The sequence below is a fragment of the Lactuca saligna genome, chromosome 2 (genome assembly GCF_052625555.1).
Source record: "Lactuca saligna cultivar CGN05327 chromosome 2, ASM5262555v1, whole genome shotgun sequence".
Classification (NCBI taxonomy): Eukaryota; Viridiplantae; Streptophyta; class Magnoliopsida; order Asterales; family Asteraceae; genus Lactuca; species Lactuca saligna.
In genome coordinates, this window is record NC_136418.1 from 174204088 (window position 1) to 174228283 (window position 24196).

The 24196-nt window shown below is 33.2% G+C and overlaps 3 protein-coding genes across 3 annotated transcripts; all 3 read left to right on the forward strand.

The window, feature by feature from the left end:
* Positions 1 to 3785: 3785 nt before the first annotated feature.
* Positions 3786 to 12888, forward strand: LOC145030399 (uncharacterized). The gene is made up of 2 exons (XM_078978773.1): positions 3786 to 4409; positions 12805 to 12888. The coding sequence occupies exons 1-2, from the start codon at positions 3786 to 3788 to the stop codon at positions 12886 to 12888; spliced, it is 708 nt and encodes a 235-aa protein (XP_078834899.1).
* A 556-nt stretch (positions 12889 to 13444) lies between these two features.
* Positions 13445 to 14491, forward strand: LOC145030400 (uncharacterized). Its single transcript, XM_078978775.1, has 4 exons — positions 13445 to 13634; positions 13851 to 13939; positions 14111 to 14218; positions 14336 to 14491. Exons 1-4 carry the CDS (start codon positions 13451 to 13453, stop codon positions 14489 to 14491), a joined length of 537 nt encoding a protein of 178 aa, XP_078834901.1. The 5' UTR covers positions 13445 to 13450.
* Positions 14492 to 19021: 4530 nt separating this feature from the next.
* On the forward strand, positions 19022 to 20469 carry RPL23AA (ribosomal protein L23AA). The gene is made up of 4 exons (XM_078981813.1): positions 19022 to 19112; positions 19276 to 19320; positions 19788 to 20151; positions 20235 to 20469. Exons 2-4 carry the CDS (start codon positions 19308 to 19310, stop codon positions 20317 to 20319), a joined length of 462 nt encoding a protein of 153 aa, XP_078837939.1. The 5' UTR covers positions 19022 to 19112; positions 19276 to 19307; the 3' UTR covers positions 20320 to 20469.
* The last annotated feature ends 3727 nt before the right edge of the window (positions 20470 to 24196 follow it).

The window sequence follows — 24196 nt, forward strand, 5'->3', positions numbered from 1 at the left end:
TTTTATACAGTTTTCACTAGTTGGCTAGTTGCACTCTTAATATGCCTAAAAACTATCCACCAGAAATCCAGAATAATCTTTTTTGCCTTAAAAATCTGCATAGAAACTAAGTTCTTTCTTTCCATGTTTCAATGTTTCAGTCAAATGCCGGTAGTTCTATAGTAAATTATAGACAAAACTGCAAAATTAGTCCTTATGGTATGCGAAAAACTTTGGATAGAGTCCAAAAAGTTTTCAACTTGCATGGGAGATCCAAAATCAAAAACTTCCTGTGATTTTGGTCCAAAAAAAACTTGAAAAAACGATTATGCCCTTTTATTTTCTTTTTTGTATTTTTTATATTTATGCTAATACTAATTTACTTTAAAAATAAAAAGAAAAATAGAATTATCCCCTTACCCCCACCGTTCTCTCTCTTTATCTCTCTCTCTCTCTCTCTCTCTCTCTCTCCATATTCCTCTCTCCCTCTCTGTATCTCTTAAAAAAAGGACAAAAACTTAAAACACATGACCTCCATCCACCACCACAGGACCGCCACTGCCTTGAACCCATGACTATTGTCGCCCTAAAGCCACGTACCACAACCGCCCTACCTGTGTCTTACTTCTTTAAATTTTTTTCTTGACCAAATTGCAGTCATTTTCACTATTTGAAATCACTCAGTCGAGTGATTCTAGGGTTCCATCAATGGTGGTTCATAGCAATGGAATAGGAGGAGACAGTGTTTCAAGTTAGTGAAATTGAGAATGAAGGTTATTGGGTCGACTTTCATCACTAGCAACAAGACCCGTTTTCTCCATTCACTCTGATTCAAAAGGTAACCTTGATTCTACCATTCCAACTATTAGAATCAAGAGAGCAAAGAGGGGACTCAAAGATAAAATCAATCTTCCAGAAATCTCTAGTGATTTTCTGATCAATTATGGAAGAAAGCAACTAGAGAAAGAAGTAGAGATGTTTCGATCATTACTCCAGAAACCGGTAAATCATTACTCTAGAAACCGCGATGGAAAGGTAGCTTCGATGTCAGGCGAAGGTTCAAGGTTCATCGCTTAAGCAGACACAGTGGCTGCCATCGAGATTTCCTTGAGGGAAACAATGAAATCCTTCACCACACCCATCGAAAACCTAAAATACTCAAGAAATACACCTGAAACAAGAAATACTCATCAGTTTTGTGGATTTGATAGTCAATGAAGGAGCAGAGCTAGAGAAAAATGGAGAATATGAAGGGACAAGGAGGTTTCCAATGGTGGTAGAGGGCAGCGAGGACCAGACAGAGAAATGGAGAAAACACAATCACATATCTGAATGTGCTTCTTGTATAATCAGTTTCTTCAGGATATGGTTAAATTGCGCAATTATTGAAGTAGCAGAACCAAAATTAGTTGAATATCAAGGAGGCAAACTGGTCTCGATCCTTTCCCTCTATCTTGATTATATATTAGAGTTGACTCAGTATCTGATACCTTCTCCACCTCCTATATATATATATATGTGTTTTGTGTATTTGTTGGTTATAACGATTTGAAGAGGGAGCAAGTACTAATTTTGGACAATTTGCAAGTACTCAGAAACCCAGAAAATCTAATTAAGAAAGGGAAGAAGAAGATAGGTCAGGATTTTTCTTGACTTTTTCTTTAAGAGAGAGAGAGAGAGAGAGAGAACGGTGGGGGTAAGGGATAATTCTTTATTTTTCTTTTTATTTTTGAAGTAAAATAATATTAGGATAATTCTTTATTTTTCTTTTTATTTTTGATTTTGAATCTCCCATGCAAGTTGAAAACTTTTTGGACCCTATCCAAAGTTTTTCGTAAACCATAAGGACTAATTTTGCAGTTTTGTCTAAATTATATGGTGTTTTATTTTAAAAAACTAGTTTATAAATTATTTTTTAGTTTGTCAAACATAAAAACTTATAAAACTCAAAAAATAACATATCTTATTAGCTAGCTATGGTACGCTAAACATAATCTAAATTCTAAATAATTAAAAAAATTCGTTATTTGTGAAATAATATATTCTTAAATGTTTGATATAAGTAAAATAATCTTAGCAAATTACAAGTTTTGTAAACAATCAACATACTAAGTCAAGTTAAATGAATGATGATTATGCAAAATAATCATTGACTATTTCTTTTGAAACGTAAATGAAAATTATGTAAAGTTATATTTTATAGTACTAAGTAATAACTTTTATATAAAGGATATTTACAAAAATAATCATTTTTACTAATCAATTATGTATAATCATGTAACTAGTACGTATTTGTGCATATTCATTTGACCAGTATTTTAAAAATGTCAAAACGACGACCAAGTTCGAAACTTGCCTAGTTTTCACATACAACTAACAAATAATATATATGAAATTATGATTAAATATTCAAACGTTTTCAATAACAACCAACGATTAATATAGATGATTAAACGTTGATGTCAGTAGAAGCAGGCTGTCATATTATTGGGCGAATTTAAATGCAAAACAATAAAATAAAACTGATATGTTTTGCAGTTGATCGAGATTATAGAAACCTTCACGGATATGACTCTTGTTCTTAAATGTTTTTACTTTGTTTCTATCGGCTGTAAACAAAAGAGTGAAACCTCAGGATTTAATGCAAATTTATATGTTTCCCAACAACAATGGAAAACGATAAACACAAATCAAATACTCCGAGACATAAAAAATGTGATTGCTTGAGCTGGGAGAAAGCTACGAATTTCGGGGTGGTATAAATGGGACCTCGAAGGTCCTATGTATAGTGGACAGAAACCCTAAAAATTCCCAAAAAATCAGACCTGGTGACTAAGTCGGCCCACTCATAGGCTGACGGATGTCAGTTAAAATATAAACAATATATTGTTATATGCTCTTATCCGATTTCAAAACCGAAGTCTATTTGATCTCTTTAGAGGATTCTAGAAGGTTTTGGTGCATCATTCACGAAGTCAACAACGGTCGACCTATGTTGACCCTAACTCATCAATAACAAAAGCTCCTTGGCTCCCAACGAAGTGCAAAGTGAGCCTAAATCGCATCATTTAGTGCATTCGAGACATTGGCTGGCTAGGCTAGGTCCACACATGATCTTGGCCCATCTTTTTGATACACTAAAGCCTTTGAAAGCTTATCAAGTGAATAAGCTTATAAACCTACAAGAATTTCTTCCTCTCACCAATATCAAATAGAAGGAAATTACCAACTTTCAATTACCCTTCATAATTTTCAACAATTTCAAAATATATTATAAGTATTTATATTTAGTATTTTGGATTCTCTTCTCTAAGGTGTTAACATTTTCACTTGTTAAATGTGACTTAAAAATTGACAACCCAAACAAATATTGACCGGTGGCGAGTCGAATCCAAAATCGAAAACCACATTGCTCAATAATTTTTCTATAGAAAAATTTATATTCATATTCAAAAACTCTGTGGGTAAGGTATAACACTATAGCCTTAAATGTTTAAAGTAGGTCCTTAAAAATTTATATATATATATATATATATATATATATATATATATATATATATATATATATATATATATATATATATATAAGACTCGTATTATCAAAACCTTGTATCACCTAGATGAGTTTTGACATCAAACGATTACTTTTCATATTCCTAAAGATCTCATAAATACGATCAATAAATTTGGACATCAAACGATTGCTATTCGTATTCCTAATAACTCATCAAACAAGTTTATAAGCAAAGATTTAATCTGTACATGCTCACATAATTAGCAGGCAAATCCCCTTGAAAGAAACAAAAATGGCAGACGATTCATCATCATCAAAAGTAAGCTTGAAGCTTCTGATCAACTCCAAAACAAAGCAAGTTTTATTTGCAGAAGCCAACAAAGAATTCGTGGATTTCCTCTTCTACATCCTTTCTCTCCCTGTTGGTACTGTGATCAGGCTTCTCAGCAAGAACTCGATGGTGGGTTCACTTGGAAATCTCTACGACAGCATTGAGAACTTGAGCGATATGTATATGCAACCAAACCAAAGCAAAGATTCTGTTTTGAATCCCAATATTGTGAACTATGGGGCCAATGAGGCTCTATTATTGCCACCTATTGATTTCGTTCCTAAGGCTCGGAAGTTTTACAAATGTCCTAGTCATAATACCTGTGTGACAGATAATCCTACAGCTGTGTGTCCTAGCTGCAATAGTAAAATGAGCACCGAGGTGGCTTATGTGAAAGGTAGTAATTCGGTGACGGGGACTGTGGAGACTGGTGGTTTTGTGAAGGGGGTGGTGACTTACATGGTAATGGATGATCTGGAGGTGAAGCCAATGTCCACCATATCTAGCCTTACTATGTTGAACAAGTTTAATGTGAAGGAAGTTGGTGGTCTTGAGGAAAAGGTGGTTTCTTTGGAAATGAAAAAGGTATATCATATATTGTTTGGCTTTATTTAATATACTACTTTTATGGATTCAATACTTAATTTGTTTATTGGCTAATGGTTTGTTAATGCAAAAACTCAGTACATGCGTTCGTGTTTAATTTAATTTAAACTTTACCAATATGTATAATCATTTTGGTAAATAAATGCATAAATTTTTCTCCAATTAATATTAAAATAAAAAATATGACTTGTATAAATTTATAAGAAATTGATGGTAAAAAAATTTCAAGTTCGTTGAATAAAAAGCCAATTACTCTATGTCTAATCACTAATATGTAATGTTTATACTTTTTGGGGTTTGTTGTTGCTGAAGGCCTCAATGCTGTGCAAGAACGTCCTTACGAGTGTGTTCTTGGCTTAAGAATAGTGGCACCTGTGTTGCCTAAATAAAAATTAGTAAACTTGTGTTTGAGTATGCATGTTTGCGTTTTAAATCTTTGGAAATATTTTTTTTCTTTCAATATAATTAATATATCGTGTTCTTGATTCCAACTTATCTAATGCGATTCTCTCAAGATTACGGCTAGACTATTTTGTGCTCTTTTGTTTATTTAATATACTAATTCTAAAAAACCTGGAACTAGCTAGTTTCATTTGGTGTGTTCTCCTCGTTTCCAAATATACCGTGATTTTTGAAAAAAAAAATACAATTTTCGAAATTTGATTTTTGACAATATGGTGGTCCGGGAGGCTGTATTGGCGTGTGGGAGTGACAATGTGTCAGTTCCTAATGGTTTTACCTTCTTCTCTGTAAAATGTTTATGAGGTATTCTTCAACCTGACATCCTTGCGTTTGTTTTACAATTCTTTGACTCCAAATATATCCCTTCCGGATGCAATTCTTTTTTTGTTACTTTGATTCCGAAAGTGACAAATCCTTTGCTTCATGGTCATTAATGGTCAATGAGATTAGGGATTGGTGTAAGTCAAGAAAAAAGAAACTCATTGAGTTTTAAAATTGATTTTGAGAAAGCCTATGATTTGCTTTCTCGGTACTATTTATTTCATATCAAGAGTTGCATGGGATTCTCTAAGAATTGGTGTGATCTGATTCAAGGTTGTCTTGGAAATGTTCATTCTTCTATCTTGTTGAATGATAGCCCTACTAAAGAATTTCATATTAAACGTGGTCAAAGACAAGGTGACCAATTGTCTCATTCCTTTTTTATTGTCTATGGAAGGACTTCATGTCGCCAAAGAGGATGCAGTTGATCTAGATCTTTACAAGGGTTTCCCTGTTAGAGTTGATGGCTTTCGTTTAACGCATTTGTTTTATGCTCATGATGCGATATTTCTTGGGGATTGGAAGCGGGAGAACATCGTCAATTTAGTTGGCATTCTGCATTGTTTTACATGCTTTCTGGACTTCGGGTTAACTTACAAAAATCTAATATTTATAGAGTTAATGTTAATCATTCGTGGAGCAATTTGCGAGTTTAACACGTTGCAAGGCTACCGAACTTCTGTTTTTGTTTTTGTTTTTTTTTTTTTAATCTTGGCCTTCCTCTGGGGGCGATGATATTTAAGATTATTAGGATGGAAAACTATTCTTGATAAGTTTCATAAGAAATATAATTCCTGGAAAGTAAAAATGCTTTCAGTTGGCGGTAGATCTTTGCTTTTGAAAGTGGCGTTGGGGTTGCTTGGGATTTATTATATGTTGTTTCGAATGCCAGGGGGGAATAATTATTTGAAGAAATTGAGGGCTCGATTTTTTTAGGGCCAAGAGGAAGATGTTAGAGAATTACATTGGGTGAAATGGGATTGTGTCATGATAAGTAAAGAGAAAGGAGGATTAGACATGGATCCTTAGATGTTTTTCATAAATCGTTGTTATTTAAATGGAAATGACGGTTCCTTAAAAATAATGAAGCCTTATAATGCAAGGTGTTGAAAGGTGTACATGGTAGAGATGGTGGTTTAGGGCGAAGTGCTGATTCAGGTATGAAAACAAGTGTATGGTCGTGTATTCTTAGTACCATTAATCATTTACATGATTCTGGTACTATTACTAGGGATGCTATTCAGTGAAAGGTGGGGGATGGGGCTTCCACATATTTTTGGAAATATATTTTGCTTGGGAATTCATCTCTCATGGTAAGATACCTACGATTATTCATTTTGGATATTGATAAAGATTGTAGAACTAATCAAAGGTGGAACTGGCTTACTTGTACTTAGTCTTGGTGTAAGCACATTCTTGGAGGGACTTTGTTTTCTCAATTGAGTCAACATGACATCTATCAATTTTGGTCAATAAAAGTCAATTGAAGCGTAAATTAGGTTAAAATAGTGAAATGTAAATTTCGTAACTTCCTTAGTGTATTATTTGATACTAGGTGTAAGATTCATGTATTACATGAGTTAATTAAAAAATTAAATATAAATGTTTAAATATTTAACAATTTTGGATTTATAAGAAGATAAAAAAAAATCAATGAATTATTAAAAGTGATTTTTTTATCTATTAAATTTAAATAAATAAACACAATAAACTAAGAAGCTTTAATTTGGAATTTTTGAAATAAGAAAATAACTCCGTTAATAAAATTGATATGTATTTATTATTACATTTATTGTAATTATTACGGTAAATGACCTTGTGGAATTTAAAAAAAAAAAATAGAAAAAATCATAAAATGATATCTGGAAAAAAAATTAATTCAAAATAACAATAAAATGACATTTGGCAAATTGAATGAGAGTATGACAAGTGGCAAAAAAACCTTCATTTATTAGAGATGATTATAATACTACATACGCATTTTTGACTCAATTATTGAGTAAATGCTTTAATTCTAAATAATAGCCTATAGTAGCATATAAATTCGATAAATCACATAAATATTATTTTGGTATAAATAATACTCATAACACAATGTATACATGTTCACAAATCTGTAAATGTATGGAACATAATACGACCTAGTATTTAGTTTTATACTCCGCTAATTTTTTTCTGGATAAAAGATCATACATCGAGAAAGCGAAAGTTATCGCGTTTTAACGCTCATATTTTATACAACTGATTGAGAAAACAGTTAAATTATAAGGTTTTAATATTATTAGTAATAATATTAAATAACATGATTTTTAGTGGTTATTATACCTTACAATTTACTCAATTTACACAACACTTTTATAAAAACTAGATGTAAGACCCGTATGTTATACGGGGTGATTAAAACAAAATGTTAAATACGAATAATTAAATAAGAAGTTTATTTAAATTTGAAATTTGAAATAAGTAAAAATTATGAGAAAAAAAAACATGTAAAAAAATAAATTAAAAATATATGTTTAGTTGTCAGAGCCGTGTTTTTATTTATAACAAAATGTTAAATACAAATGTTTAAACTGTAAATTTACATAAAATTAAAATTGAAGTTTGAAATTTGAAATTTGAAATTTGAGATTAGTATAGTCATTATGATATGTTTAATTTATAGAAACTAAATTAATGATATACTGAAAAATGAAAAATGAAATAAATTACAAGTGGAAAATAAATATCTCAAAATTATGATAAAATGACATGTGCTATAATGTATGAGAGAATGACATGTGGCAAAATAATTTTCATTTATTAGAGAGGATACCAAACTTTTTAAAAAAGTCTAGTTTTTATAAGACTAATAAGAGACAAATATTGCCCCCTCTCTCCCAACGATTTCATATCTTCCCAGCATCATCATGATCTCCTTATATTAAAATAATCAAGAAGTCAAACCTTGATTTTTATAATAAAAAGCCTTAACTTGAATAAACAAATGGAAATGGTTTACCATGCCCCTTCCCCATGCAAGCCACTCACCATCCTAGGAGATTTTTGCCCTATAAATATCCCTCTATCTCCACTTATTCTCTTCACCATTCAAGATTACACAATCCAAAACTCTTTCACTTTCCCTTCATTTTTTTGTTCTTGGCCAAGAATTTGCACCACCACCATCACTCTTCAAAGTTCTTCATTTCAATCTTCATCACTTGTTCATACAACCCTCTCAACTCAAAATGTAACGTCCCATTTTCACAACAATTTTTATTATTATGGTAAAAATCACAATTTATTAATCCTATATTTAAAAAAAACCATTTATTCAAAATTACATGTATTAATGCCAGAGTATTATAGGAAATGCGGAATCTTTAAAGTTGCTGATGAGTGTGTATAGTCTCGCCTTTGTCTTCCCGTAATCACTGATGATCCCTGAAACAACAAAACTGGGTAAGAATAAAGTTTAGTGAGTTTCCCCAAAAATATCACCATATAAACAGATCACATATACAATCAAACATGTCGGGTCCAGTCAAGTATCGGGTTTGAATACCTCAGGCCCAGTCAACCACCGGGTCTAGTCATCCTCGGGATGGAATACCCCAGGTTGAAATGCCAATATACAAAAGGTCTAATCAACCATCAGGCTAGAATAACCAGAATTTGTTGCCCTATTGCCTCAACCATACCGCTCCTCCCGAGCCTCCGTGCTTACGGCTTACAGCCGGCTTGTACCGGGTATCTTGTCCTACCGCACAAAGCATGACCGCCTCAACCCAAACCAAACATCGTATGTCGACATAGAAATAATCAGGATCAAGTAGGCACATTGTAGCATCCTGTTTCGAATTGTTCCCATTTTGAATTAGTGATTAAAGGGTTGGGTATTATCAGGCTTCGGAACCTCGAGGGTTTGAGTTTTGGACCCAGTTGGAGTTGAATAATGTATCTTGGTTTCTAGAGTATTCAGTTTTAGTTTTTATGGAAAAAGGGTATTTTGGTAATTTGTCAGCTCGAGTTTTTATGGGAAGTGGATTTTAGTTCGGAATATTTTATGGCAGGCAGGAATTGATAATAGTGTTGAGTGTCTCGATACTTTTCTATGGATATATGAATGGTTGGAATCAGAGTTGTATCGAGTGAGTTAGGGTCTTCGAGAGAATTAAGGTTTTGGGAAAAGCCCTAGTACGCATGGCGTACCAAGGTGGTACACAGGGCGAACCGAAGAGAAGGAACTACGCGGGGTGTAGATGGGAGGAACGCGTAACATATATGCGAGGTTGGGTCGGGGTGCACGGCCTCGTACGTGAGGCTTACGAGGGTCATATTGAAAACCATAATCTTAGGGTTGTACCCTATATAAGCATAATGTTAAGCCTCCTTTTTCATTTTAAGCAGCCCCCACCCTCTAAAACCCTAGAAATCGTCCTTAATCATTCATGGTGGCATTCTAAGCTTATCCATTGTTGGTGTGTATGATCCATTTTCAAGAAGTTGGAGTTTGATGCAAATATGAGGATCAAGGAGAAGCTTATGGATCTGGCTTTTGTGACTCATTTTCAGCTTGATGAAGGTATAAAGCTTTGAAATTGATCATTAATGTCTTAGATCTATCATTTATGGGTTTTGGTTCATTTTGGTCCTAAGTATGAGATCTAGTGGTCTTGATTTCATTCCAGGAGCTTTGAGTTGCCCCTTTTAGTGTTTCTGAGGTTCAAGGTCCATAAAGTTATCACCTTTAGAGTTTAAGACCATCTATGTTGGAGTTTGAGCCATTTCCATGAAAGTAGAATTCTATTTGGTCTTTTTGGGGCATGCAAAGTCACCAAGTCAATGACTTTATGGGTTTAGACATTATTTGGGAGTCAGATCTGTGGTTTGGACTTAGGGTTTAAGCATTAAGTGCTTAATGGAAAAAGTCGGATTAAGAGGGAAATACATTGGGCGTACAAGCCATTACGTGAAACATCCAAGTCGTTAAGTAAGTACGTGCAGCGTACAGCTGAGTACGCCTTGCGTACTCAGTCAGATTAGATTTCGTGTTTGTGGGCCTCGGGTTGGGCCATTTCTTAAACTAAGTTGTTGTGGGCCTTCATAGGCCAATTGGGAACAAGTTTATGGACTAAGGAATTTTTGGGCTTTAGGATAAGGCCTATTGGAAAGGCTTAGGCCCAATTTGGAAAATTAGGCCATATTTGTGCCTTGATGACTATGAGATATTAGACCATCGGAATGCCAAGTGTTTGGACTAGAATTAATGGTTGGGCCTTAAGGTAAGACCATGTAGAGCTTTGGGCTCAATTTGGAAAATTGGGCCATATGTTGGGCCTTGGTTGATTATTTGGCTTTTGGGCCTTCAGAGTGTGAGTTGGGGATTTGGTTTTGAACCAAGCTAGATTAGGGGTAAAATGGTCCTTTTACCCCAAGTGTGGATTTATGGTTATGCATTGAAACCCAAATGGTTAATTGGGTGTTGTTTTGATATGTACAGTTTGGGAGTCTGTTATCCAACAACTAGAGTTTTATCCGCAGGACTTCGGCAGTGTGAGGTGAGTCTCCTCACCATACCAATGGGTTGAAGGCACCAAGTCCGACCCATGTTATTTAGTTGGAATGTTTATTGCATGTGTGTTATCGATGTGTTAGGTATTTATGTGAATACCATGCGGGGTCTCATGGCAGTGGACTAAGACAATGCGGGGGTTCCCATGGCACTCAATGTAAGACCTTGGAGGGTTTCCATGGCATCCTAGTATGTTTGCATGTTTAGTTTGTATGACATTCTTGTGGTTAGCTAAGACCATGTGGGGGTTCCCATGGCAGCTAAGGAAGACCATATGGGGGGTTCCCATGACAGTAAGTAAAGACCATGTGGGGGTTCCCATGGTAGGTAGTTGAGACAATGTGGGGGTTCCCATGGTAGTGGGCTAAGACCACGTGGGGGGTTCCAGTGGCACCCGTTGTAAATCTTGTAATGTATTTTGATTAAAATTAACATTTAGGTCCTATAATTGATATAATCATATGGTGTGATGGTTGTTTATGTACTTGTGTTTCAATGTATACAATTATTGTGATATTGTGTTTTCGTTCCACCCTCAGACGTTTCCGCCATCTGGTTTAGGTGGGTGTGACATCAACTCCCAGACTTGATCCAAGACTTCATCATATTGACATCTAGTGATCGGTGGGTTTGGAATATAGGTAACCATGATGAGTTTTGTGTTTCAGATACTAGAAGACTGATTGAAGATAATTCTCTTCCTAATGGTATGATAGAGACTAGTTGGAACAGATATCTTCCTATAATGGTGAATATAGTTTTTTGGCAATGTCGTTTGAATCGTCTTCCTACTCAAATCAATCTTGATGCAAGAGGTATGGATGTGTCGTCAGTGTGTGTGGTGTTTGTAACTCGGATATGGAAGATATTTCACATTTACTAATTACTTGAAAAGTTGCTTCTAAGTTGTGGAAGTTTGTTAGTAGATGGTGTGACATCAATATTCCCAATTTATTGGGGGTGGAAATAGGTGGTTCAGTGGGCGAGTACACTTAGTTTGTACGTAATCAAGTTTTATTGCTCGATTCTTACATATGACATGACCACAATTTGAAATATGGCTTATAAACGGAAAAAAAACAATTGGCAAAAAGTGGTTGAATCAAGGTGGGTGGTGGAGGAGATAGCAATGGTAACATAATGTTAGGAATTTGTTTATACTTCTTGGTTCGATGACAACTGGGGTGAAAATATATCAAAGACTAATCTTTTACATATGTTGCCATCGTCTAAGAAGCACCTATATATTCCTAGTGGAGAAGTGCATTATCGTTGAGAAGTGCAATTTGATGATGAAGGATAGTCAGGTGTGATAGTCATTGTGAAGGTGGTAAGGCTACAAAATTTGAAAAGTTGTGATGAAAAGACACTTAATAAACTAAGAGAGCTTTTGGAGGAGGTAGTTTTTGGTTTATGTATTTTCATAGGTGCATCTTATTTTTTGTTTGTTTTAGTGTTTCTTATGAATGGTAAATAATCATAGTTGTTGTAATGAATTGTTAATGTTTTCTCGTAAGATATGATAATGTAATTTTCAGAAAAGGATGTTTATCTTAGGAATGGTAAACTAAGACTCGTCGTTTGGTTGTAATGAATAGTGTTATTTGTGCTTTGATGTTTATTACTTATGAATGTACAACAACCATTTTTGGTAATACATAATAGGAGGTTCAAAAGAATTGCTTTTGTATTAAAGGTTCATTTATAGAAAATTGTGAGTATGATTCACTTATGTTATTTTAAACATTGTTTTGTATAGACAGTTAAGCATACAGTTTAATTATAGGCCATTATGTGCTTGTTTATATATAAACAATTATATGTATGGTTTGGGTTTATAATGTTAACCAAGTTTCAATTTCTAGGTTTGGTAGCATGAAGATTCAATTTCTTGGTTTTAGTCAAGATTCAAGAACATTGTAATAATGCTTTTCTTCTTTTGTAGATTTCAATTTGGATTTGTGTTAAAAACGAAAGTTTGTATGTGATTTTGGTTTTGCATGAGTTTTTAGATTTGGACAAATGTTGTTGTAGGGGACATTTATGTTTTCAATTTTCGAGAGGGAAATGGCATGTAAGTGGCAAAAAGGAAACTACCATGATATACATGGCACATGAGGGTTCTTGGTAATAAGAAATAACCATGTGTTAGTGGGAGGGGTAAATCCTATTTATTTAGTTTGAAATAAAAATCATTTCTATAACAATTGGAAACATTGGACCAAGTGTGTTATATTAAAAAAACGTCCGTGACCAAACATCTAATTTAGTCTATTGGGCTAAACTGCCAACGGGCTCGACGCTTCTTTCTTTTGCCCTTTGGCCTTTGGTTGCGCCTACTTTTTATTTCCCTTTAGAAAATAATTCTTGAAAACCCCCTTTCACTACAAACGCCATAGCAGCCGTCGGTGCCATCTTCTTCTTGGATTATTCCTCTAGTGAAGACCTTAAAATCCGCTTGCTAGTGATCGGTAAATCATCATTTGTTTTGTCGAATCTGTTCGTATATTCTAGCTAAAATTTCAAAACATTGCATATATTTCTCGAGGAATATATTGTTTTATGGTAGTTCAAGCTATTTCGTGCTATAATTCATTCGTTTTCTTTTAATTCGAATACGAAGTTTACTTGAAAATGTCGGGAGCATAACGGTGGTTGGGCTTTTGTAGGGGAATTTGCAATGGTGGTGCCTGTTCATCTCACAGTTGAGGCTGTTAATGAACTTAGAGAAGGTATCGATCTGCTTCTTGGTCGATGGAGTGCACTTCATATGGCTATTCAAAATGAATGGGGTGGATGTGAAACTCGACAGAAAGCCCAACAACTTGCTCTTGATATCTATCACTGGCTAATCAGACCTGCTGGTATCTACTACATTTCTGTTTTGCTTCAAAATTTACTTCTGCTCTGATGTATGTAATTGGTATATCACATTTGGTAATTTCTTGAGGATTAATTGGTTTCTATTTCCTTGATTAAGATTTATCAAATACAAAGTCAATTTTGAATGTGTGTTTAAAGTGATTATGATTATGATTTTCCTACTTTTTTAAGCATACTTTCTTTGGTATGTTTTTCAGAGGCATTATATGTAGATGATTTGGAGAATTTACTTGATGATTTTATGCTCTCTCTTAATACAGAGATCGAGGATGGTAGCATTGAGGAGGTAATCTTTTTTTTTTTTTCCCATTTCTTTTTCATTGATGTTATACTTTAATGGTTGAGAAAAAAAAAGTAGGCAAGAATGAACATCCTTTTAACAATATTTTTCAGACCTCTTTAACAGTCATTTAGGTATTTTCCCTTATCATATTTCTTTTTTTTTTTTTGTAATTAGATATCAGAGAATCTAATGATCATACATGAAGAATGTTTGGAAGGTAATTTTGCCTCAATTGAAAGACTAAGGCAATCTGCTTCTCAAGCTGCTAATCATCGCATGCAGGTACTCATTTGTTCATTTTATCATTACTCTTCCCTTTTTTCAAGATATTTCATTAGTTATTTGATTATTTAAATATGTTTTTTGTAATATCTCTCATTTGCTCTTGTAATATGTTAGGTTGTGACTGGTGATGATGATGATGATAATGATGAGGAATCTGATTCATCCTCAAGTTCAGGGGATGTGCCAATGGATATGGAAGATGGAGTTGACCATTTGAGTGTTGATGAACCAGGGAGGGGACCCACACCAATGGTTGATGCTGATGGTTGAATTGTGGTCTCTTCTAGAAGAAATAGAGGAGGGACGTGCTAAGATTGTGTTTATTTAATAAATATATATTTACAGAAGTCATTTTTAGAAAAGAGTATGGTTCATATACAAAGTCTTGATTTTGTTCTTTGTTAGTGGGGAAAGATTTTATTTTTTATTTAGGTATTATAAGAGTTTGTGGTTTAATTTTACCATGTGTTTGGGTTTAGTATGACAGTTATTTGTTATGCAGTTAATATGTGCTATTTAGTTAATGTCATTTTCAACTCGTTCAATGTTTAGCAAAAAAGTTACCAAGTAAATTTGGTGTAAAGATTGTCCTAGGTACATAATTGCTAATGTATAACTTTTTTATTGGGGGTGGAGGAGATTACTAAAATGACAAATCCATATTATAATATCAACAATTGAACGGTTTTTAAGCAATTATCATTCATTAAGCACCAATCGTGCAAAATGATTTTTGTCAAACCTTTGTCAAATTATATCTAAAATCATTTCACTTGGTAGTTGTTTTGCACAATAATTGGTACTTTCGCAAATTAACCCCCTTCCACACCACATAAAAGTTTGGTCGTAAATGAATAGATTTCCATCACTTAAATAGTTGAAAAGTACCTTTTTAAAATTTAAAAGTAAAATAAAAAATCATACAAACCGTTTTGCAAAATTTGTGATTAGTTCGTGATACTGGAAAAATTATCATCCAATAATATTATATCTCAGATTTTAATCATAATGATCCTTTTTTCCCCTCTTTTTCATATATATTTTGATTATGTCATTGGTTAAAAGCATTTGTATCTATTATATTAGAGGTAACTAGTTTTTATTATATTATAATATATTTAAAAAAAGAAAATAAAAAGAACAAGCTAAAAACCCATAAAAAAAGAGAAAAAATAGCAAGGGTTTATTGGGCTAGATAGTTGGGCTTAGAGCTAGATGAAAGGAGACATACGGAATGGGTCTGACCCATTTATATGATATCTTTTTCGTTTACTATAAATCTCATCTCATGATAAACCAAAACCCTAGTTTTTACCGCACATAACTCTGTTTGTCACCGTTTTTACAGGGTATGCGTTTGCTCTTTCTGTTTCTTGTTTCGATTTGGTTTCTAGGGTTCTAAATTAAATCCGGGGTCTCAATGTTAATGACATCCAAATTTGTCTTCTATTTTGTTTGCTTTTCATCATCATGTTTTCCTAGGCCTAACATATCTGTTTCTCTGATTTTCAGTTGATAGCCTCCAAAATCCAACACACATGCCCGCAATGTATCCTCGAATCTCTAGATCGTTCTCTCACTTTGGCCATCTGTTAGGGGGTGGTATGTCGTACTAAAATGCAGTTGAGTACCCAGTTCCTCGTGGAACTTCTTACAAAACCTAGATGTAAACCGAACATCCCTGCCAAAGACTACCGACACTGGCACCCTGTGTCTAGCCACCACTTCTCACATATAAATATCCGCCAACTTCTTAGCGGATATACTCTCAAAGATCAGAATAAAGTGGGCACTCTTCGTCAATCTGTCTACGATCACCCATATGGCTTCCACACCCCTCTCCGTCCTCGGTAACCTCGTAATGAAGTCCATTGTGATCTTTTTCCACTTCCACATGGGAATGGGTAGCGGCTGAACCTTGCCATGAGGTCGTTGATGTTTAGCCTTGACCTTCCTGCAGGTCAATCACCGCTCCACAAACCAGGCGATCTCCCACTTCATGCAAGGCCACCAGTAACTCAATCTCAAATCTCTATACATTTTTGTAGCCCCTGGACGTATAGAGAACTTGGACTTGTGGGCCTCCTCCAATATTTTCTTCCTCACTCCTCCAGTCACTGGTACCCATACCCGACCACACTCTGTTAGAAGGCCACAACTATCCTTAACAAATAAAGGATACTGCCCCCGAATCCACTCTATCTTCCAATTCTCCTTCTTCACACCCTCGACTTGGGCCTCCTTGATCATATCCAACAGTGGTGAGATCAACGTCATCCTCAAACAAACGTTCCCAATCGGGGAACTTGCCACCTTGCGACTGAAAGCATCGATTAACGACCTAATTTTTTAAAAGAAAATTTTCATTTTTGATTAGCCAAAACACATTTCATAAATCATGAAATCCAAATACAATTGTTTTCAAAGATCATATTAATTACAATTTTATTTCAAAACATCAGTGTCCCATAAAAATTTATGAGAGAGTGCACGTCTCGACATCAAGCCTTGCACTCGCCCTTGGGCTCAGAAGTACCTGAAACAAATCCACAAACTGTAAGGTAATGCTTAGTGAGTCCCCATAGCATACCCACACACAATCACATAACACATAACATATTAGCTATAACCTCCACATATCACGTAAGTCATCCATACAACATATAAGGAATCCATGGAAACCCTCCAGGGTCTTACACCTAGTGCCACTGGAACCCCCACGTGGTCTTAACTGCCTGCCATGGGTTACACCATGTAAACCCTAATTTGACATGGCTCTTCATTTTCCGTGATCCATGGGTTCAAAGACACCATGGAGCATCCTATGCATTTTAGCCCAACTTCATAATCCATGGAGCATAAGCCCACTATACAAGTATGGATGATTTACACAATCAACCCATATATTTAATTAGTTTTCTTTTGATCACTTAATTAATTCCAAATTAATTCTTGATCAATACTAATTAAATAATCCTATTAAAATATTAGAACTTATAATATATTAATAAATCACAAGTGTTATTTCTCTCATTTTAGTCTATCCAAATGCATGATGCCATGCAACCCAAATGGACCATGCTGATCGGGTCAAGTATATCCCAAAATAGTTATGAACTTAAACACTTAATCCAACAGTCTCCCACTTGGATAAGTCTAATAACTATATTTGCAAGAATAACTTCAGGAACTGATCAGCAATCATAGCTCTTTCAAGGTCTCGCAGAACTCAGATGACGATGATATTCCATTTAAGATAAGTGATCATATAATCCTCTGTTTTAGATATCAGTCGGACAAATACATGGAATAATGTCTTACTTATTGTCCAGTAGTTTATTTCTCGATTTCCGATTTTTTTGACATAGAACTTAAGTGAACAGATCAACTTAGTTCTGATCGGGCCCGGTACATGGGTCAACACAAAATCATCGAGGGGACCATATATCGCTTCTAATCCAAGAAGGAACAGATAAACTTCGACTCATATACTTGTTCTTCTACTTGTTGAATTATGCACAAAGGTACATTTTATAACATCGAGTTACCAATGCGTTTTCGTACGATCAATGTATAACCAACTCATAGGCAACAAGTCATATCTCTAGGTTTGAAGACTTATATGATATTACGGTCTCACGATCACTCGAGATAAATTCCATGAGGTGATACCAGTGAGCATTGGTTGAATCCAATACTCAAAACTTATGAGCACTCATGAGTGTTGTAACACCACTTTGTCCAGCATCTTAGACCTTTACAAGCCAACCCATAACAGTCTTGATTCATATATACTTCTAACATATGACCGACTGTGATGATTTAAATACCTTAGTCATTCATGAAGAGTGACTTAGTTATTCTGGAAGTCAAAACATGCAAAGTGAAACAAGAGAATAATCGAATCCAATATGGTCTCAGAACTTATGAATATAAATAAAACATCTTTTATTTATCACCATATTGATTACCCATCATTCATTGCATACTGTTTCAAACTATCAACTTTATACTTGAATTAAAAAACAATAGTTGTCCCATGCTCCGCGCATGTACACTATGTTTTTCTCATGACCTTTACTCTGTGAAATAGATTAATTGAACATAATTTAAGTGATACTCATTTCACAATCCCAAATCTTTACCGCAAATGCTAATGTATAACAATTGCTAATGTATAACAATTGTACTAAGCTGACAAATCCATGTTATAATATCAATAATTGAACATTTTTTTAGCAATTATCATTCAATAAGTACCAATTGTGCAAAATGTTTTTTGTCAAACATTTGTCAAATTATATCTAAAATCATTTCACTTGGTAGTTGTTTTGCACAATAATTGTTACTTTTGCAAATTAACCCCCCTCCACATCACATAAAAGTTTGACTGTAAATGAATAGATTTCCTTCGGTTAAATAGTTGAAAAAGACTTTCTTAAAATTTAAAAGTAAAATAAAAAACCATACATACCATTTTTCAAAATCTATGATTAGTTTATGATATGGAAAAATTATCATCCAATAATATGACATCTCAGATTTTAATCATAATTATCCTTTTTCTCCCTTTTTTTTCATATATATCTTGACTATGTCATTGTTTAAAAGCATTTGTATATGTTATATTAAAGGTGACTAGTTTTTATTATATTATAATACATTTAAAAAAAAAGAAAAAAAACAAGCTAAAAAACCATAAAAAAGAGAAAAAAAATAGGATGGTTTTATTGGATAGATAGTTGGGCTTAGAGCTATATGAAAGGAGACATATGGAAAGGGTCTGGCCCATTTATATGACATCTTTTTCGTTTACTATAAATCTCGTTTCATCATAAACCAAAACCCTAGTTGCTGCCGCGCGTAACTCTGTTCGTCACCGTTTTGCAGGGTATGCGTCTGCTCTTTCTGTTTCTCGTTTCGATTTGGTTTCTAGGGTTGTAAATTACATCCGGAGTCTCAATGTTAATGACATCTAGATCTATCTTCTATTTTGTTTGCTTCTTATCATCATAATTTTCTAGGCCTAACCTATCCGTTTTTCTGATTTTCAGTTGATAGCTTATTGGAGTAGCTTCTGTTAGCAATGGCGCCTAAAGGTTCGTGTTAGCTGTTTTTATTAAACTCTATGTTTTGGTAGATAAGTTTAGTTTCTGAGTAATGAAAATCGGAAAAAGGTTTATCGAAGTTAACGCTTATTAGCTATATCAACATTAATAGATTCACCTCTAGCTAACAAATTTTCCGTCAAGGCTTTCTTTGCTGTTAATATGGCATTGTTAAGCCACAAGACCTGTAGATTTTTGGAAACAAGCATAGATTTATAGCAATATTGGCATTGATATTTTGCCCTTGTTTTAGATATAGGTCTAAGCTGGTTACTTCATATTCAAAAATCAGTATCTGTTTTTGTTTGATTTCGAACTTATCATTACATGAAATGGTAAAATCCATATTGTATAAGTTTGCAAATTAGATATCACCTCCACATTAGTTTTATATAATCATAGAAGCAGTTATCCTTGTACTAATTCTAACCATTACACATACTGTCTCTTATTTACAGGTGATGCAACAAAGAAAGGTGATGCAAAGTCACAAGCTTTGAAGACAGCCAAAGCTGTAAAGACTGGCTCAACATTCAAAAAGAAAGCCAAGAAGATCAGAACCAAGGTTACCTTTCACCGCCCAAGGACACTAAAGACAGACAGAAATCCCAAGTACCCTCGCATCAGTGCTCCACCAAGAAACAAATTAGACCACTACCAGATCTTGAAATACCCTTTGACCACAGAATCTGCAATGAAGAAAATTGAAGACAATAATACCCTTGTCTTCATTGTTGACATCCGTGCTGACAAGAAGAAAATCAAAGATGCAGTCAAGAAGATGTATGACATCCAGACCAAGAAAGTCAACACCTTGATCAGGTATCTTTTTTCGTCTTGTGTTTTTTTTTTAAATGAAACAAGTTTTTAAATGCTTGTTTTTGTGTATTTTTAATGAAACACAGACCTGATGGAACAAAGAAGGCATATGTTCGGTTAACTCCAGATTATGATGCCTTGGATGTTGCAAACAAGATTGGAATCATCTAAGTAAGTTGTTTTAAAGTCAAAAGGGGAATCGTCGTTTCAACTCTATTGTTAGTTTTATTGTCTTGAATAGGTGAACTAAATTTATTTTTGTTTGCTTTTAATTCTGGATTCAATTTTTGGTAATGGATCATACTTTTGTGGTTGGAGTTATTTTGTTATGTTTATTTCCTTGTTACCTTCTCTCCTTTGATCTTATCAATTTCATTCCATCTTGAGCTTTTAGTTGAGACTAGTTTTGTGGTTGAGGAAATGTAATGTTATTGGAAATCTGTTTTTTGGGTTAAAATAAAATTGAGGTGATGTGGATGTGAAAGATACAATTGATGATACAAGTTGAGGGAGGTGAGCTGAATCACCCATATGGTTACATTTCCAATGAATTTGGGTCCAATGAGCTACTTGATAACCTTTCTATAGACAAGTCTAAATCGCTATTTGGTAGGGTAGATGAAAGTTTAATTAAATGGAATAAAGAAAATAAGATACCATACATATAGTCATGTTCTAGATTGACATTAACCCGTTATAATGCTTGTGATTATTTTTAGTGAATCTGTTACATGACAAAAAAATCAGATGCAATGAACTTAATGTAGTTTTCCAAGTCAGCAAACAATAACAAGATTGGTCTATAGTTCTCTTATGACCTTTTTTACATCATGTTTTGATGTAATAGTTTGGGAAAGTCTATGCAATTTATGTATTGTTCGGATGTTTCACAGCATGTCAATATGTAGGATAAAGTAACATAAACAAAACATCAACAAAACTCGAAACTAATTCATTATTAATGAGACAATAAACCTACAATCAAAACTATATGGCGTATTACATAGTTATTTATATTGAGAAGCAATTTGGTTGCTGTAAGGTTAAATTTGGTGTTAGGTGTAGGATTCAAATTAGCTTCCCTATAGCAATATCACACATATGTGTAAGATCCAGGTATGACACAAATTAATCAACTTCTGTAATATGAATATTTGCATTTGCAAACCTATATGAAATACGATAACAAAACTATGAAATTTGTACCACAAAAGTTAGGCAAGTCATAGCTTAAGTTGGTTAGTCAAGTCATGGGTTAAGTAGGTTGACATTTTCGGGACTTTATATATGGATTAGTACAATCTTGTTATTTGTATATTTTTTGGATGATTTGCAGGGTCTTTGAAGGTAGGATTGTGATTTCGATGATGCTAAAAGGTTGTGGTTCAAATTTTAGGAAGATTAGTACAAGAACCATAAATTTTGAAAATTTTGAAAATTTCAGGTTACATCTGGTTTTATAAAACTGATTTCAAAATCGTTTTTAGAAAATAAGTTGAATTTTTATTTTTATTTTTCAATGAAATTTTTAGATAACTCGTTGGTTGAAAGTTTTTATTTTCCATTTTAAAATTTTAAAAAACTTTGAAAAACCATAAAAAACATTTTTCTAATTCACATATAATTTGTAAGAAAGAAAAATTTTCTTCTCTTGGATTTTTTTTAAATAAATCAACCATAGGTGTTTTCAAAATTTTCATTTTCATTTGAAAATATTTATAGAAAATTGAAAAAAATTTCATAACCAAAAGTACAATAAGTCATTCTTGAGAGTTCCTAAACCGAGATCAAGTTACTCTTTGCTTTTGAATTGACGTGGTTGAGTCGAGACAACTAACACTTTTATGAGATTTAAATACCATTTATGTCATCTTTGTTATCTCTCGAATTTGGACGCAAGTTGGATGATTTGGAGGAGAATAACTTCAAAGATCTCATTGGGGAACAATTTTTTGGTATTTTTATCAGTTAAATTACACATTACAACTTGAAACTTATACTTCGATTCTATATTTTTAGCTATGAACGACTAAAAACCCTAATTTTTTGGTTTCTAGTTTGGGCTTTCCTGCTATAGAAAATCATATACATTGAAAATGTTTACTTCTATTTATAAATCGCAAACAAAATGATTTTCTATTAAGACATAATACTTAATTATATTGCACATTTACTTTCGACATATAGAATCGAATGCCTACAAAACTACAAGTCACACTTAAGTTAAATATTCGGGATTACAATTGCCACTTGTACAACTAAAAAAACACAAGAGGAGCTTGATTGATACTTTAATGGTTTCGTGTATCTAATCTAATACGATATTTATTAAATTGTTTACTTAGTTATAGTATATCTGATTTTGACAACGTTTTAGGTTAATAAAATTCCAGAACAACTTGGTAACATGATAGATGAATTTTAATGATGGAAACAAATCAATAATTTTGGCTAAATTGTTTATTCAGCTATTAATGTCAATGATTATTAAATGCAAGTACATCAAAATGTTAGCTTTTTAGTTAAAAAGCATATCCAGCGTTTAAAAATATATAGATACATATATAAGTAAAATATCATTAAAGTTGAATAATTATTTGGCTCCAAGTGGTTGCAATTTTGTGTGGGATTATAAAAATAAATTACAAAAATATTATGTAAATAAATTAAGAAGTTGTTTAGAAAATCGAGAACGTGAGAGAATAGAGATATATAGAGATATGCGTGGTATGAATGGCTTCAATATAAAAATTCTACATTCCATATTAAAAAATCATTTCTTTTCAAAAATCATTATTCCTTTTGCTGATAAAATAATAATAAATAAATTATATGTGAAAGCACCTCCTTTTTATCATCTAAAAATTATAATTTCATAATAAAATGTTTAGCTACATTATGTTCTACGTTTTTAATCAATTGAAAAATCCGGTTACTAAAAAGCAGATACTAAATTTTGTTAATCAATATTTTATTTGATGGTAAATCAATCAAATTTGTTTTTGAACGGGCAATTCTTAATTTATTAATGTATTAGAATCAAAATAATAAATTTAAAAAGCTATTAAAACTTTTGCAAAGATGTGGATGAAAATAAAAGAAAAATAGAAAATTATGGGTTTTTATTTTTTTAAAATAGGAGATGAATGATATGTCATCAAATAAAAGTTACATAAAAGAGCAAATGCAACAGATAAAATGGACTGGCAGCCTTCAATCATCATGCCCCCACCCTTTTTAATTATTATTTTTGAAAATAATTAAATTTAAAACCAAAAATACGGGAAAACTTCCCTGTTACCTACACCGCTTTTTGCTAATTCCGTCGCCCACTGTTCACCGGACAGCTGTCCTCGAGGACTGGGATCAACCAAAACTGGCTTCATGAACCTCTTTTCACTACAAAATAAAAAAGTTGCATTATACACCCTCCACTTTCACTCATTCACCATTCAAACCTTGTATTTATTGCTTCAAATGTGTTTTTTGTTTTTATGTGTTGTCATTCCTAACAAAAATATACATATCAGAAAACAACTTGCAACGAAATAATCTCTGTTTCTACAAGAAACCTAATGTAGGTCAACCAACTCAACCGAGTGATTTATTAGATACCTAATGTTACGATGAAGAAGTAGACATTTGATAAAATGAATATATTTTTTTTAATTAATTGGCACTTGTGTTATTATTATTAGAAGGATTTTTTTGCCTAAAAAATCTTCCGATTTAATCATTTCCCACATTTTGTTTGCACAATAGATGAGGTTGGATTTAAAATAATTTACTTGTATTGCATAAGCAATTTTATAAAAAAAACCACATACACCACGCCACCACCTTTTGACATCATCAAAGTACTAAGTAAAGTAACTTATATAAACATTTTCATGTAACTTAAATGTTTTAAATTTAGATATATTATATGAATGTGCGAATTGACATAAGATATAAATTTATTCAAACCTCAAAGATTTATTCTCGGTAATCCGAACAAAATCACACCATATTAACTACAAAAAATATCATGTGGCAGGTAAATATGTAT